This window comes from Solanum verrucosum, unplaced genomic scaffold (genome assembly GCF_900185275.1).
Source record: "Solanum verrucosum unplaced genomic scaffold, falcon-dt-bn FXZP01000182.1, whole genome shotgun sequence".
In the NCBI taxonomy this organism is placed as follows: domain Eukaryota; kingdom Viridiplantae; phylum Streptophyta; class Magnoliopsida; order Solanales; family Solanaceae; genus Solanum; species Solanum verrucosum.
This window is the reverse complement of record NW_026020378.1, coordinates 4,756,804-4,773,608: the sequence shown is the minus strand read 5'-3', so window position 1 is coordinate 4,773,608 and position 16,805 is coordinate 4,756,804. Positions and strand designations below refer to the sequence as shown.

Below are 16,805 nucleotides of genomic sequence, written 5' to 3'. Positions count from 1 at the left end.
TTTTCAAAGTTAAATTAAATTACAATAATTCAAGCAAAAAATTTAGATATTCAAAAACTATACGAAAAATACTATAAATTGCAATTTTTTGCATATCATCAATATGATGAAAAATACTACATCGTAAAATGTTAGTCAAGTTTTTATCGTTTGACTCTAAAAAAGGAAATCGTGACAATTATAAGTTGACGGAGGGAGTATTAAGAATTATCTTTTTTTAATAAGGATGACATATGAATAAAAATGGAGAGAATAATTAAAACAAGTTGAAGCCTTAAAACATCAAGCACCAGTGGTCTAGTGGTAGAATAGTACCCTGCCACGGTACAGACCCGGGTTCGATTCCCGGCTGGTGCATTGTGAGTGCTGTGATGATAAATGCACAATTTGTGAGATTAGGGTCTCTACAATGTCTGATATCCGACGATAAAATGTTGCATCTGAGCCTCTTTTTTTCTTTTTTTTATGTCTCCAATGATTAAATTATTCTTTTTTTACGTCTCCAATAATTAATTCTTGTTGATTTTTTTTTATCTCCAATAATTAATTCTTGTTGATCACGTCTATATATAGAATTATCAAATTAGTAGCAATAAGCTCGATGTGAAGAGTTCAATACAGAAGAAGAAGAAAGCATTGTAAACCGTAAGAAGAGGAAGAATCATAAAAAGAACATTCTAAGATGGGGTAATACACTTTGTTAACTAGTGTATGAAATGGTTTCAATTTACTGAAAGAGTATTCTCACCATATGTTGATTAATTGATATTTAAATTAATAATACAATACAATACCGTATGACGGGTAACAACCATCCAAACAATGTATAAATTACGTATCAATTTAACTACAATATACGACAGGTAATTAACAATCATATAATTATACGTATCGATTTAAATAAAAACGAAACCGATAAGTAAAAGGAAATACAATTGTCTTTCATAAAACAAATGTTTTTGGAATTTGGCTTTCTAGAATTGTATATGCTAAAGTGATTCATTTCATCATAATTCAAAGAGTTAATATCTCAAAAGGTCACTCCACTTTGGAAATTTATTAGTGCGTAACAATTTGTTTTGATGGTTGTTAAGTAATGTTTCATGACGTATCGTACTATATTGTTTTAATGACTATAATGTTTAGATAGATGGTATTATTCTTCATTGTTACATAATCTCACACATGAACAATTTGAATGATAAACTTAAAAGAGAAAATAGAGTACGAGGTAGAGGTGGAGGTAGGGTAAAGAATAAAATAGGATTATACATATATTAGTTATGCAAGTTTTAATTTGTAAATCAAATATTAATTTGAAGTAAATTATTTAATTTTTTTGAGTTATTTTCAATTTCTTATACTATATAAGAGAAAATATCTTTTGTAAAAAAAATGAATGTAAAATTTAAAATAAAATTATACAGTACAACAAAGTTGAATTTCAAGCCAAGAGACACAAATTTCTTTTAAATAAAAAAAGAACCTCATTGTATGTTGGTTCTTTCATATTTGTCAAATCAATGCATTAGATACTGCAGATATTTTCTATAACTGCAAATTCAAAAAATTATATGCAAGTTATTGTATTGTTAATTTAATATCAATCAATTCGCATATGTGATCACTCGTACACAGTAAATTAAAATCATTTCCAAGCATGACACAATGTGTTGGACAGTTGGAGTATTATTAGTACCCTCCTACTATCAATATTGATATGTGAAATCCAACTAGACCACGCTCAACTATTTACTTATCTTCTACACTCAACGGGCAATATTTCATGTTTTTTTGTAAAAATAAATTTTTGCTCCTAATTACATGTGTAAAACAAATTTCTCAGAAGAAAAAGAACCTCATTGTATGAGCATGGGTTAATGAGGTAGATTATAGATCCTTTTATTTTTGTCAAAATCAATGCATTAGAAACTGCAGATATTTTCTATAACTACAAATTAAAAAAATTAATGCAAGTACTAGGTTAACTAGATTTTATTTTAAATCATATAATATGAATGTTTGAAATGCATATTTTCATATTATTAATATAATAAAACTAATAAAATAAGTTAAAGTTTTAGAACAACAGGCACCAGTGGTCTAGTGGTAGAATAGTACCCTGCCACGGTACAGACCCGGGTTCGATTCCCGGCTGGTGCATTTCTGAGTGCTGTGATGATAAAATGTGCAATGGGTGAGATTTGGGTCTCCACTGAGTCTTATATTAGACATAAAATGTCGCATCTGAGCCTCTCTTTTTACCCCGTTTATATAAAAAAAAATAATTGAAAACACTATTTTTTCCCCGTTTATATAATTAATTCTCATTTGAGCCTCTCTTTTTTTCCCGTTTATATAATTTTTTTCTTGAAAACACTCTATTTTTTCCCGTCTTATATAATTAATTCTCATCTGATCATGCCTGATAGAATTATCTTGAAAGACTCATTTACGAAAAAGAAGAAAGCATTGTTAATTGTTTCATCTTGTATAATTAATTATCTTCCCCGTTTATATAATTTTTTCCTTGAAAACACTCTATTTTTTCCCGTCTTACATAATTAATTCTCATCTGAGCCTCTCTTTTTTTTCCCCGTTTACATAATTTTTTTCTTGAAAACACTCAATTTTTTTCCGTCTTATATAATTAATCCTCGCTGATCATGCCTAATAGAATTATCTTGAAAGACTCATATACGGAAAAGAAGAAAGCACTGTTAATTGTTTCGTCTTGTATAATTAATTATCACCGAATTTAGTGAGCAACGCCAAATCTTTCTATGGATTGCTTCTTTCACCTCTTTCGCCGTCAAAGTGCCTATGATATCAGTTCATATTTGGTTACCCAAAGCTCATGTAGAGGCACCTACGGCAGGATCTGTCATCTTGGCAGGAATTGCATCGACTCTCTCTCGTTAGATAATTACTGAGGCGAAAGCTGCTCTCTCGGAAGTAAGTTTCCTCACCACCTTAGTGGGACTAGTCTAAAAAACTTTCACTTGAATTGCTAAGACTAAGTTTCGCAGGTTTGTGAAGATATATTCTCGTCACTCAGTTTTTGGAGCTAAGCCAACTGATTCAGTGGTCTCCCTCAAGACTCTCTTTATTTCGTCTTATATAATTAATTCTCGCTGATCATGCCTGATAGAATTATCTTGAAAAGACTCATATACGGAAAAGAAAAAAGCATTGTTAATCGTTCCGTCTTATATAATTAATTCTCGTTGATCATGATTGATAAAATTATCTTGAAAAGACTCATATACGGAAAAAAAGAAAGCATATTTTCCGTCTTATATAATTAATTATCTTTAAAAGACTTTTTTTCCGTCTTATATAATTAATTCTCGCTGATCATGCCTAATAAAATTATCTTGAAAAGACTTATATACGAAAAAAAAGAAAGCATTGTTAATTATTCCGTCTTATATAATTAATTCTCGTTGATTTGATAAAATTATCTCGCAAAGATTCATATACGAAAAAGAAGAAAGCATTGCTAACCGAAGAAGAATCATAAAAAGGACATTCTAAGATGTGGGTTATAACTTATACACTTTGTTGACTAGTGTATGAAATGATTTCAATTTACTGAAAAAGGAGTATTGTTCACACCATATATGAATTGGTTGACATTTTAAACTAACAAATAAATATAATATAATGGATAACCATTCAAACAATGTGTAATGATAGCAAGTTGTATGAGCTTTGCTATGGATTTGTAACTACTCATTCGGTAATTAATACAACTAAGATAGCGACCCAAAAAAAACATGGCAAATAAAGAATTTTTTTTTACCTATAAACTAAAAGATGATTCCATGTATATGTATGTATATCTTTCGTGTATCTGTGCATGTCTATGGAATTAGTGTGCGACATACCGCGATATATACACATGATTTACATTATTATAGTAGTGTCCATGATTATTTTAGCTCTAGTTTGAAAAAATTACCTATAAATTAAAAGATGATTCCATAGATATAAATGTATGTAATCTTTCATGTATCTGTGCATGTCTATCCAATTAGTGTACGACATCAGTGATATATATATATACAATATATACACATGATATACATTATTATAGTATCATGCACGATGATTTTAGCTCTAATTTGAACTCCAAACCAGCCCGAATCAATAGAAAATGATGTTTGCTTAAATTAAGTGACACTTTAGCATTGTGAAATCCATCAGAGTATGGTACTGAAGTTTCAAACTTTTACTAATGAAACTTTAAAATTTTATATTGGAGTTATGTTATTAAAACTCGACTGATAAAACCATACTGATTATGGAACATAGTTGAAATATAGATAAGATCAAAACAATACCATCAATGAAGAAATTCTTGGTCAAATATTCAATCAAAGATTTAATCTTTGAAAAAATACATAAAAGGCCCCTAAACTTGTTCACTGAATAAAGCTGAATGTTTAAACTAGAAAAAAAGTAAATCAATAGAGAAACAAAGCTATCTTCTTTGTTTTATTTTATGTGGCATTGTTTGATTTGGTATGGTGTGTAAGAAAAATAAAGACTTTAGAAACTTGTGGTCTAAAATAATTCTTAGATAATTGTATGGCATAAATCATTTCATTAAGGATAAAAAGAGAATTTTAACGTTAAGTTATTTCTAATTATAATAAAGTAACATTCTTTCGTGGAACCGAATAAAAAAAAGAGTGTTACATAAAATAGAACAGAGGGTCATTTGGATGGAAAATTGGTTCAATTTAATGGGGATGTGTCATGTGATGACGGAGAAATTTTTAATAGAAAATATTTTCGAAAAATAAGTTGATTTCTTATTTATATTTTAGTGTTGGATAATAAATAAATAAAAAATCTAAATCATATTAATGTGTAAATCTAATTAAAAATCATAGGGGTGTGAGGGGTTGGTGTGTGGGCCTTGGAGGTGGCGGATGGTGAGATGGTCAAGGAGTAAGGGGTTATGGGGTGCTGGGTGGATGTAGGGGTGGGTGTTTGTTTCTTCGGTTCGGTTTTTGGTTTTAGCAAAGTGTGTACTATATACCAAACCAAACTAATTCGGTTTGGTTCGATTTTTTCAACTTCAGTTATATTTAATTTGGTGTTTTTAAATCGATCTTTCGATGTGAATGAAAAATAAAATGAGGACAAAATCTAAGTATAAAATACTTAAATTTTTTAAAGTATGTTAAATAATGATGTATCTCGCCATGGAACACTGATTGTGCTAATTAAAAGACTATTTATCTTTGTCAAGAACATTGTGCCTCCAACTACTTCTCGAGAAAAACAAGAAAGAAGATTGGTTACTTTACATAACGTTCATTGATAAAAATATGTTTTGATTCTCTTGGAAATTAATATTTGAAGTTAACTATTGATTTGTACATTTGTTGCTACTTTGATTTGTTTATGAATGATTTAATTTGTTAGCTGAGTTTTTATTTTTTTAGTTAAGAGAATGTTCATATATATATATATTATTTATTTTTAAATTTTTATTTTTTAAATAAAAGTTTGGTTCTTCGGTGCACCGTAGTTCTGAGACCCTTACACCGAACACCTAACCGAACTTTTGAAAAAATAACACCGACCCTCAACCGAAAAATCGAAGAACCGAATTAGTTCAATTTGGTTCGATTTGATTTTCTGATTTTCTGATATTTATGCCCACCCTAGGTGGGTGAGAGAATACGGGTCATTTTTTCCTGGAAACATATTTTTCTAGACAAAATATTTTCTAAAACTTTTACCTAACTAAACATAAATTATTATTTTTTACTAGTAATTTAGCAAAATGTTCCATGTGAAAACATAAGAATTACGGTATTTTGATGAGTAAAGGATCAAAATTGTCCTTTATGTTTGAGTAAAGGATCAAAGTAATCCTTGTGTTTTAACATGGAACACTAATAGTCCTCCATGTTTCAACAATTGGTACATTTTTTATACTCTTGCAAACAACCGTCAAAAATCTAACGGTGCTTTCTTTTACATGTGAGAAAAGTTTCCACCATTGCCAACTAAATCTTCCCTTTCTTTTCCTTCAGATATCCATAATTCCATAACTTTGATTCCCCTGTGAAACAAATAAAATCAAAATAAAGACTGATATTTGGAGAAGTAAAACTTATTCAGTTGCATCTGTTGTTTTTGAAGAATGTATCTCCCTTCAATGGAAGTCTGTGACAAGAGTAAGAGTAAAATCAATCTTTATGGTCTTTGAGTCTTCTTCTATGTCCTCTGTGATAGATTGTTTAAACTCGAGGAGAGTGCTATGCATATTGGTATCTTGTTTATCTGCAAGCAAGTTTCTTGCACACGAGGTGCTCGATCAATTGTCCCAGTGATAATTTAGCTTTGGTCCATTCTACTTGTTCCAATTATGACGGATACATTCTAAATATTAGTAAGCTCGAAGAAGCACGCGAGAATTTAGAAAAGCCTGGAAGTTGAAGAGAAAACGATTAGGAAAAATTCAATATTCTATCTTTTCTTGTTTGCAATTTAATTAGTAAGCTCGAAGAAGCATATGTTTTTCTCATAGTATAGGAAAATGTATCTTTTTATTTTTGCGATGTAATGGATTTGATACGTAATGTATATTTGGCTTAAATTTGTTGAGAAGTTGGCTTGAAATTTTTGATATTATATGTGTTGATGGTGCAAAACTACATCAGATTTGTACTAGAACGAATAACACTAAAATTTTAGTAAACTTTTACCAAAACCGCAGCAGAGCACCAACAATGTGTCAAAATTGCTCCAAAAGTTCATCAAAATAACATTAGAATTGCACCTAAATAGTACTGACAATGAACCAAAATAGCTGGACGAAATTCACACTAATACAGCACTATGGTTGCACCAACATAGCAGCAGAAAAGATCCAAAATTACACCAGAAAAGTATCAAAACAACATTTGAATTACACCAAAACAGCAGCATCACAATAGCCTCTAAATCAGCATTAAACTTGCATCAACACCACCACCAGAAAGCACTACAATTGCACCAAAAACAGCAACAGAAAATCACCGTAACAACAGCAAAACAGCTCCAAAACTGCACGAGAAAAGCTCCAAAAACAGACTCTAAAATTGCACCAAAATAGCATCACCATATTCGCACTAAAACAACACAAAAATTGCACCAAACAGCACCAGATTAGCGCAAAAACTACACCAAAAAAGAAAAGAAACTGAAAAACAATAGCAAAGTATAATTTAAACATGAAAAGCACACAATGATCCATTTTTTTACCCAAAAAAGTTGTATTTTCTTATAATGTAACTCCACTTTGTTGGGTTTGTTGTGAATTTTCCCAAGAAGAATTCAATTTTTCTCCTTGTCCTAGTTCTCTCAGTTTCATATTTTCTTGTTGAACTTTCGAACAGCTCCGTCTAACCTGAAAGCACAATATATATAAATATTTATATATACTTTATATTAGCTAAAGATAATTAAATGAAGAAATAATTCAAAAATGATGTTAAAAGATAGTACATATAGTTTATCACGAACAAAAAAAGTAGTTTCAGGTTGCACATCTTTAGTTTTGCAAGTCCTTTTGTTGTGACCAGACTTGTGGCAAGTACTACAATTTAGAGATTTTTGTTTCCTTTTCATCGTTGTTCGACTTGCTCCTACTTCATTAGCTTCTTTTCTTCTCTTCTTCTGCTTTCTTCCTCTCTTTGTACTTGTCAAACTCCTTGGAGGCAACGGAGGAAGTTTGTTAGATTTTGGCTACATTTGCGGGCCATTCATCGGAAAAATTGCATTCTCATATATTTTTCGATATGTTTCTACCTTGTAGGAATCATGAACATAATCAAGAGTGTCTTCTCGATTTGCCCAAATAGCTGCAATTGTGTGCTTGCAAGGGATTCCAGTGAGACTCCATTTTCTACAACTACTTGTTCTCTTCTCCAAGTCCACTGCCCAATTATCCATGATACTAGCCCCTATAATTTCACAGTTCCAGGAATATATTCTCCGGCTGCCTTTTAATTTTTAAGCAATATATCTTTAATCTTGGGACAAACATCACCTAGATTCCATTGTTCTGCTTTCTCCCTGTTAGCTAGCATTCTAGCCATGAGTAGATATCTCAATTTCTCCAAAAGTGTCAAAATTGACTTGTCTCTAGCATCAAGTATCATGATATTGTATACTTCACACACGTTATTCAACAACATGTCAGATTTAGCATCTGAGGAGAAATTAGCCATTGTCCATTGACTAGGTTCTTTTTCATTACACCAAGCAGCATCATTTGGATCTAACTCAAACATATGATTCATGCATACAATAAATTGTTGCACAGTAGTAGCCTTTGCAGCAGCCCAGAGTGCTTTTTTTAATGAGAAGTTACCAAAACCTGCCTCTTTAAAGTTGTTATAAAGGTGTCTCACACAAAATCTATGACTAACATATGGTAAAATATCATTAAAAGCTTCAATGAGACCTTTTTGTTTGTCGGACATAACGGTCCAACTAGTCTCATCCTCATGTATATCCAAATCGCTAACCAAATAAGTCAAGAACCAAGTCCATGTCTCTTTATTTTCTTTCTCAACAATGGCGTGGGAAATGAGAAATATATTATTGTTACCATCAATTCCAACTGCAGATAACAATTGTGTTCCGTACATTGGACCCTTCAACCAAGAACCGTCCACTCCTATTATTTTTCTACAACCAGCCTTGAAACCGAACTTGCAAGCAGCAAAACAAATGTATATTCTCTGAAATCTGTATGGTTGTCCAGGAACCTCATTATCAGTGAACTTCATACGAATAGTACTTCCTGGATTTGTCCAATCCATTTCATTGCAATAGTCCTACATCATTTTGAATTAATCCTTGATATCACCATCGAGAAGCGAAATGGCCTTCTTCTTTGCTCTTTTAACTTGTGATAAAGTCACTTTAGCTCTTAGATCAACACTCACTCTATCTCTAAAATCAACCAAACTACTATTTCTATTTGATCCAATTTCATTCAGGTATTTTCTCGCAATGAATGATGATGTGATTGTTCTATTTTCATAGTGCCACTCTTTGCAAGTATGTGTAGGATTGTATGTTTTTATCTGGAAAGATTTGTCCCATTGCATTTTGGATGCCATAATTTTCCATTTGCACTCTTTATGTATACATTTTGCCTTGATTCTTTCTTTGTCATTCTTGTTCCACTTGATATACTTTTCTTTTTTTATCTCATGTGTTGCTACAACATCCTTGAACTCTCTTTTGCTTCCAAACGTCAACTCTAGAGCTAATATGGGATTATCTCCATCAATTTTTGGATTAAATTAAGGATAATTGTAGCTCTCAGTTTCAGAATCACTATTCAAACTTCTTGTGTCACTAGAATCACAACAATCAGAATCTCTCTCTATAGCTGCCATCTTTTTCTTTACTTCAACACTAAGAGGCTCTATTTCACCCAAAATACTCTGTTTTGTCTTTTCATGGCCATTGACTAACTCGTCGTCAAATAAATCAGCCTCTAAATTACAAAAATCATCACCAGATGAATTTTCATGTGTAAGTTGTTCCTTATCACCATCTTCAATGGTTTCTTGATATGGTATAATCCCATTGTCCATTTTAAAATAAGAGTCCAAGTGCTCGAAGTAAATCTCATTCACATCCTCTTTTCGAAGACTTTTGCTAACTGCATAGGCTTCAAAATCAGTAGAAATCAATCTCCATCTTCTATCATACTTTCCACACTTGTACCAAAAGGTTATTGAATCAGATACATACCCACAAATCTCCACCATCATTTTAAACTCCTGAAGATTCAACGTGTTCACATTAATGTAATCAATATAGTCTATGCTGCCATTTATGTAATGTTTGTCTGGAATACGTCTCATGACACCCCCATGATATATTTTTATACTAACAAATGAATCTTCGAGTACTGGATCTGAAATAAAAAAAACAAGCATATATTACATAAGGTGTTGTAGTTTACAAAAGTATAAAACAAACTAACGAATGAAAAATGCTTCAACTTAATAATCAAATATAATATTGTTGCATCCAAAATAAAGAAATTTAATGCTCGTAATTATATAAACAGAAAATAGTACATCAAATAAGAGATCTTGGGAATTTGATTTTTACTTTTTTAAAAATTATAATCGATAAATTTGTTCAAGTAAAATCATTATCTTAAACTTGAAGGTTCTCCAATAGATATATAATGATGATTTTTGGGGTCGCCTTAATAATTCACGAAGTTGGAGCTACTGAAGAATGCATCACTGATCACAGTGATATCAGTGTGCGCTAGCTTTGTGAACTATGACACTACAGATTCCATTACAGGTGCACCATCTTGTGTTGCTATAACGACCCTTAGCAACGTAGCTAGCTCCATGCCTTCACCGGCATTGAGATTCGATAGTTCGTTTGCAGATGCAGGAGGATCTTATTACTTCTTACAACCCAAATTCTATTGCCATTGCCACTCTGGCTTATTTCTGTAGTGTTTTGTTTTTTGTTTCACCATTGATCCTAATACTATTTGTGAATAGTAATACTATCATGAGTTTCTTACCACTTAAGACTTTGTAGTTTCTTTTTTGAATCTAACCATTCAATATCTTAATCTCTAGATTCATGATCAATAACAGGGTTAAATTGTATTCTACAAAAAAAAAAAATTATCGAGACATCAGGTTAAAGATCGAAAGAATTGAACCATTCCCCATAGTTTTTAATGGTATATAGTTTCAGTTGAACGTCTGATCAAGCTTTTCTTTTATTTTTACAACATCTCATGAAAAAAATTGTGACTAGAAAGTGATGCAAAAGAACAAACACTTACTTTAACTCCAATCATGAAGAGCAACCGTACTAGAGCAATGATATACTAATCAACCTACCACGTTTTTGTTTCAAATGTAGAATAGATAATTCTCAAAAGCAATAAAAATGATCTAGAGATGAAAAAAATTATCACCATAAGTAGGAGTTGATTATCTATCATTGTTGTGCCTTAACAACATAGTTGCTTCACAAAATGGATCAACATTTTAATGAAATTCAGAACAAAATTGAGATTATAGGGTTTGATTTGAAGCAAAAAGGGAAGAGAAGTCTGGTTTAACAAGGAAAACGAAGAGACAAGGAAAAGTGAGTTTTGGCGGGAAACCTTTCTCACGTGTAAAAAGAGAAGCACCGTTCAGATTTTTGACGGCTATTTGCAAGAGTATCAAAAGTGTACCAATTGTTAAAACATGGAAAACTATTTGTGCTCGATATTAAAACACAAGGGTTACTTTGATCTTTTACTCAAACATAAAGGACAATTTTAATCCTTTACTCTATTTTGATTCTAGTGTAGAACAAAAGACAAGTCTCACGTAAAAAGGGAGGATGAAGCCAAACATGACCCGAAAACCCGATTTGAACCTAACCGGTTGATTTCCTCTTCCACAAGACATCAGCTGCGACCAAACAAGATCTATATATAAATCTATCTATGGCAATGCAATGATCCAAAAGAGAAAGTTTGATTGAATTAAGCAAAAGCAATAATGGAGGAAGAATTAAAGCAGAAGATTCAAGAATTACAGAAGCAATTAGGGAAGAAACAAATGTTTGAGGAAGCTGTATCCTCCATTAAATCGCTTCTTCTTCAACACTATCCTTCTGCTTCACCATCTCTTCGTAATTCGGTAACTTACCTTTTCTGGGTTTTCCTTTTTATTACTCATTTATGTATTAGGCACTTGTTCTTTCCCCTCCAAGTTTCTTTTTTTCATGGTTTTTGGTTTACCCAGCTAATGAATTCCTCCAAAAGAAACACAGAAAATGAGGGGAAAAAGGAGAAATGTTGATTCATCGTTTTCTTTTTGGATTTTCGCTTCTGTTACTGGGAATTTTCATTAATTAATTTCGTTTTTTGAGTATACATAAGTTTGGATAGCTGTAAAAAAGTAAACTTGGTGCGAGTTAAACTTCTCAGAGCTGAATTTTTGAGAAATGCGAATAGTTTGCTTTGAAAATAAATGAGATAATTGAGGAAATGTGTATGTCATAACAAATTAAGTAATTGATTGTGTACATGGGCCTTCTCGGAGCTGAATTATTGAGAATAGTTTGGTTGAGGAACTGGAATATATGCCATAACAAATTAAGCACGTAATTGATTATACACTTGGAACCAAGCAGGGGGAGCCAAGTGAGTGGAAGGGGTTTCATCGAAACCCCCTTCAGCGAAAAAACTGCACTATATATATAGATTTAAAATAACTTTTTATGTATGTATAGTAGATGACTAGATGTTGAATTCTCTTGGATTCTTTGTGCTGTTACTTTTTTATATTTTGCAATACCTTAGTAAAAATCTTGGTTCCGCCTAACCTATGTATAGTAGATGACTAGATGTTGAATTCTCTTGGATTCTTCGTGCTGTTACTTTTTTATATTTTGCAATACCTTAGTAAAAATCTTGGTTCCGCCTAACCAAGCCTTGTTTTATGGAATGTGAAGTACCTTTTTCTAGTGTTTGGTTGGACATAAACTTGGTCGAATGTAATATTAGCTTTTGCCTGGATGGGGGAGTGTTGATTGTTGATACCTGATGACTTTATAATTAGCAAATAGTAGAAACAAGGTTTACATGGTGATATGGAGCAGGATTGGAATGAAGAATAGTAGGTGCTAATGTGAGTTGTTTTTCTCAAATTAATGTTAAATGGTTTTGCTTCAACAGCTTAGTAATCAAACATTAGAAAGTGATATCACTTAGGAGGTTCTTTTTATGGAAAAAATTTATGGACCCTTGTTGATTTTAGTCTTGTCTTTTAATTACAAAAACGAGATAGCTTATCTACAAAGACTATTCTATGCTTTTTATACTGTCCAATCGATTAAGCTAGCTCGTATACGTAACTATGATGCAGAGCCATTTTGTTGTTTTTATGCTGAGTGCGAATTTCACAATAAGAGGGGCTTTTTTCTTTCTAACTATTAGATAGTTTAGTTCCCAAAAAATATCACCATGAAGAAATTAAACAATTGATCTTTTTGAAAAGAGAACTCAAAATAGGCCAATGCACGAAAGGGAACTAGTCCATATATTCAGATAAGAGTGTAGTGAAAAATGACCAGCATATTGCTATATTTTAGGGAGATCCTCATTTATAGGTGTTAAATTAGGTCTTAGGCCTAACTCACACCCCTCCAAGCCTTATAAGGAGTGGCTTGTATTCCTTCTGAAAAACATTTACTAAGAAAGTGGTTTAGCATAGGCTGGTTAGTAGCTGCTCTATCTCTGCGCCTGGTTCTTTTGTTAAGCACTTTTTCACCCATTATTCTCTTTTGAGAGAGAGTTTACAGCAATAGATGTTGATAACTGATTATTTAACCCCATATGCTCTTACTCTTAATTTGTTTTTAGTCACAAGTAAATGATTCTTGGAATATGTCTGCTAATGTTATGAAGAATATAGCTTCTTCATTTTGTCCGTAATATTCGTCGAATATCCATGCTAGCATATTTTAGGGGAAAAGCTTTAATCACCTTTACCTCACCTCAAAGCCTTCAGGTGGAAGGGAGATTCAATTATGCAAAATGTCATTTCTGTCATGTTATATGGTAACTAGTGAATGACATTAGCATGCCCAAAGTCATCTCATTGTATATGATTTAGTTTGCTTTATATCTGTGTAAGTCTTTTTCTCATCACAAACTGGAGATGATGATTTGATAAAGGAACTGCACATGAGAATTGACAAGGCAGTATTAAGTCGTCGTTAAGAGCCGTTACTTGCCTAAGACTTGTCAAAAAATGTTAAAAAGATTTTCACAAGTACTTTTACTTGCATAAGAAGTTCTATTACCACTGAATAAATCTGAGTGATTCCAAATGCTTGCAGTTCTATATGGTTGTATGTCGGGTTGCCACCATTTTAAAGACAAGATACACAATGCCTGGATTTTGGAATGCTGGGCTTGGGCTATTCATTGAGGCTGAGCACCTGGTGTCAGGGTCGGCTGAGAAGAAACATTTGCAGAGTTGCATTACTCAGGCACGAGAGCAGTTAGCTGAAGTACAGAATGAATCTGAGAATACAATATCGACAGAAAATGGCTCAACTAGAAGTACTCATATGACCTCTTTATGATTATTTTTTTTAATACATCGGCCATGGGCCCCTTATTGCTACAAGTATACCAACAAAATTGTTGCATGTTTTTTATATTTATCCTATTATTTTGGTTCAGGATTCCTTTTTGAGGGGCATCTTACTGTTGACCCAGAGCCTGAGCAGCCTGCTTGGCTCGAGCAGTCTCATCTTCTCACTGCTGCTGCAGCACTTCTTGGTGGTGAATCCCCTCAAGGTGATCCAGCCAATGTTAACGATACGGAAGGTGCTAGCAATATACTCAGGCAGTTGGTTGCTAGACTAAATAATATAATACCAGAGGTATCTCTAGTTTTACTCTTTTCCTCGCATTAAGCACAACTGTTGTAGCCTGTAGTTTCAGTCAGTTGAGAAGCAATATGTCAAGGGTGTCATTTGTAGTTCCTAACCTGCAAGTTACTGCATTCTCACATGCCCTCCTCTAAAAAAAATTGAGTTAAACAATGAATTTTATCCACGCTTGTTTTATTTTTCAGTTGCTAACCACTTGTTTAATACATACATAACTATCTGGGGAAAAAGATTCTTGAATGGAAAATTTTATTTAACACTAGTCTAGACCAAGCTTTACCATGGAGGTATGCTCTTCTTTATTTAAATAAAAAAGAAAAACTTCTTATAGGGGAATTAGATGCATTTGTACTAAGGCCTAAACAATTTAGCTTGACCTAAAGACGTTTCTAATTTGTTCTATTTAAGATTCTGGACGACGGTCCTTCTGCCCCGAGACCACCACCTGCCAGTAAACAAGTTGTGGCAAACCTCCCAGTTACAACTGTCACAGATGAGTTGTTGACGAAGCTTGGTACAGATGCGGAGTGTGCAATTTGCAGGGAGGAGTTAGTTGTAGATGACAAGATGCAAGAGTTGCCCTGCAAGCATATGTTTCACCCTCCTTGCCTGAAGCCATGGCTGGTATGAAAGTGAAACTTTCCTCTACTTATCGTGTTTTTGCCATTGTGATTTAATTTGCCCCAATTTCATTGTGTTCCATACAATAACAACTTCTAAGTCTTTGGACATTCTCACTGTACGTTTAACAGGATGAGCACAACTCTTGTCCAATTTGTCGGCAAGAATTGCTCACAGATGATCATCACTATGAAAGCTGGAAGGAGCGAGAAAAAGAGGCGGAGGAAGATAGGAAAGGGGCAGCTAATGCAGTTCGTGAGGGTGAATACATGTATGTATAATGCACAATACTCAAATGAATCGAAACTTCTGCTTGTCTACTTTTGCAGACAATTTGGGCCGTGGCGGAGGAGATTACCAAATTTCTTTTATATATTTGAGTGTATAAATGTACAATAAAACTCTCTTTGGATTTGTAATATGTATCAAAACTTTGCTGCTTTTGAATTACTAATCTGGGGTGCTTAAGCATTCAAGAGCAAGCCATATATATGGATTATACAAATAATGATTTTTCCGGATAATGAAGTACTTTGAGGCTAAAATTAAAGGGGTTCAACGCCTATTATAATATACATAAAAATAATAATTTTAATTATCTCTAAACAATAGAATTTTCATTTAAGGGGATTTGAATGACTTCTATTGGTCCAACTTGGCTCCACCCCTGAAGTAGTGACATACCAAGGGGATCATAAACATTTCATTTACCAGAATATTGATACTTTGTGTCTTTCCTTTTTTATTTATATAGATCTTTTGGTCAAACATAGTTAAGCGAAAATTTATATAGCCGATTTTAATTTGTTCAGGACTTTGCGATGGTATTGTATATTTTGTTGGTCATACTTTGACGTCTGGATTTGGTCTTGGCATAGTTATTTGGAAATATTTATGAGAAATACTTGTGTTTTGTGTGATACGTGTGTAAATAAATATTTATTTGTGCGTGATGTTTACGTTAAGCTAAGCAAATTATTGTATATGTTCTTGAGAGTTCGATTATAGTTAGAAGGTACTTATAGCTTTTCTTCGTTACATACAATTGTACTTTAATTTGTTCCTTGTCCCTTGATGATTAATAGAAGTTACTTATTATTTTGTAGAGAAGTAGTTCTGGTTGAATTTTGGAATTTAAAACTAAACCCAATTGGGGTACTGGACGTAAAAGTAACATCACGAGTTCATTCAGAATTTCAGATCAGTAATTTTGTGCTAAAAAAACTCACCAAATAAGTACTAGAAATAAATAAAGTTAAATAGTAGGTAAAAGTATTTTACGTGTCATAATACATGTAGGATGCTTATAGGATGTGAATTGTCATGTAGAATGTGCGTGTCTACTTGTTCAACTATATACAAATTTAAATGTCTACAAAATTGAAAGACATAAATGACATATAAGGTCAAGTCAAAAGACACATTTAATATATTATACCAAGTTATAATAGAATGATCCAATAGAGACCAAAAAACTATTAGGTAATTTAATCTTATCATTAGTTATAGTCATTTTTCAAGATATTGTATTTATTATATTTAAAGGGTGATATAGTAAATCAACCTGATTGAGTAACATTTTTGCTTATATCGAAAGTGGATACCATGATTGTGTTGTCTATCAATAATCACATACATTGCACGGTGGATATGGATATGAAGAAGTAGATCATTATCTCGGCATGATGAGTCAAGCTTGTATTGTGGTGAGA

The 16,805-nt window shown here is 32.6% G+C and overlaps 1 protein-coding gene and 2 non-coding genes across 3 annotated transcripts; all 3 read left to right on the top strand.

Annotated features, from left to right (window-relative positions):
• The first annotated feature begins 286 nt into the window (after nt 1-286).
• TRNAG-GCC (transfer RNA glycine (anticodon GCC)) lies at nt 287-357 on the top strand. Its single transcript has one exon. It is a non-coding gene; the product is annotated as a tRNA-Gly (tRNA).
• A 1,735-nt stretch (nt 358-2,092) lies between these two features.
• On the top strand, nt 2,093-2,163 carry TRNAG-GCC (transfer RNA glycine (anticodon GCC)). The gene has a single exon. It is a non-coding gene; the product is annotated as a tRNA-Gly (tRNA).
• Nucleotides 2,164-11,440: 9,277 nt separating this feature from the next.
• On the top strand, nt 11,441-15,547 carry LOC125838573 (E3 ubiquitin-protein ligase AIP2). The gene is made up of 5 exons (XM_049517626.1): nt 11,441-11,705; nt 13,912-14,137; nt 14,261-14,463; nt 14,881-15,096; nt 15,225-15,547. Exons 1-5 carry the CDS (start codon nt 11,565-11,567, stop codon nt 15,372-15,374), a joined length of 936 nt encoding a protein of 311 aa, XP_049373583.1. The 5' UTR covers nt 11,441-11,564; the 3' UTR covers nt 15,375-15,547.
• The last annotated feature ends 1,258 nt before the right edge of the window (nt 15,548-16,805 follow it).

Coding starts and splice junctions, on each gene's coding strand:
- LOC125838573 (XM_049517626.1), top strand. CDS start 11,565: ATGGAGGAAGAATTAAAGCAGAAGATTCAAGAATTACAGAAGCAATTA. Junction 14,138..14,260: donor AGAAAATGGCTCAACTAGAA/GTACTCATATGA, acceptor ATTTTGGTTCAG/GATTCCTTTTTGAGGGGCAT. Junction 14,464..14,880: donor TAAATAATATAATACCAGAG/GTATCTCTAGTT, acceptor GTTCTATTTAAG/ATTCTGGACGACGGTCCTTC.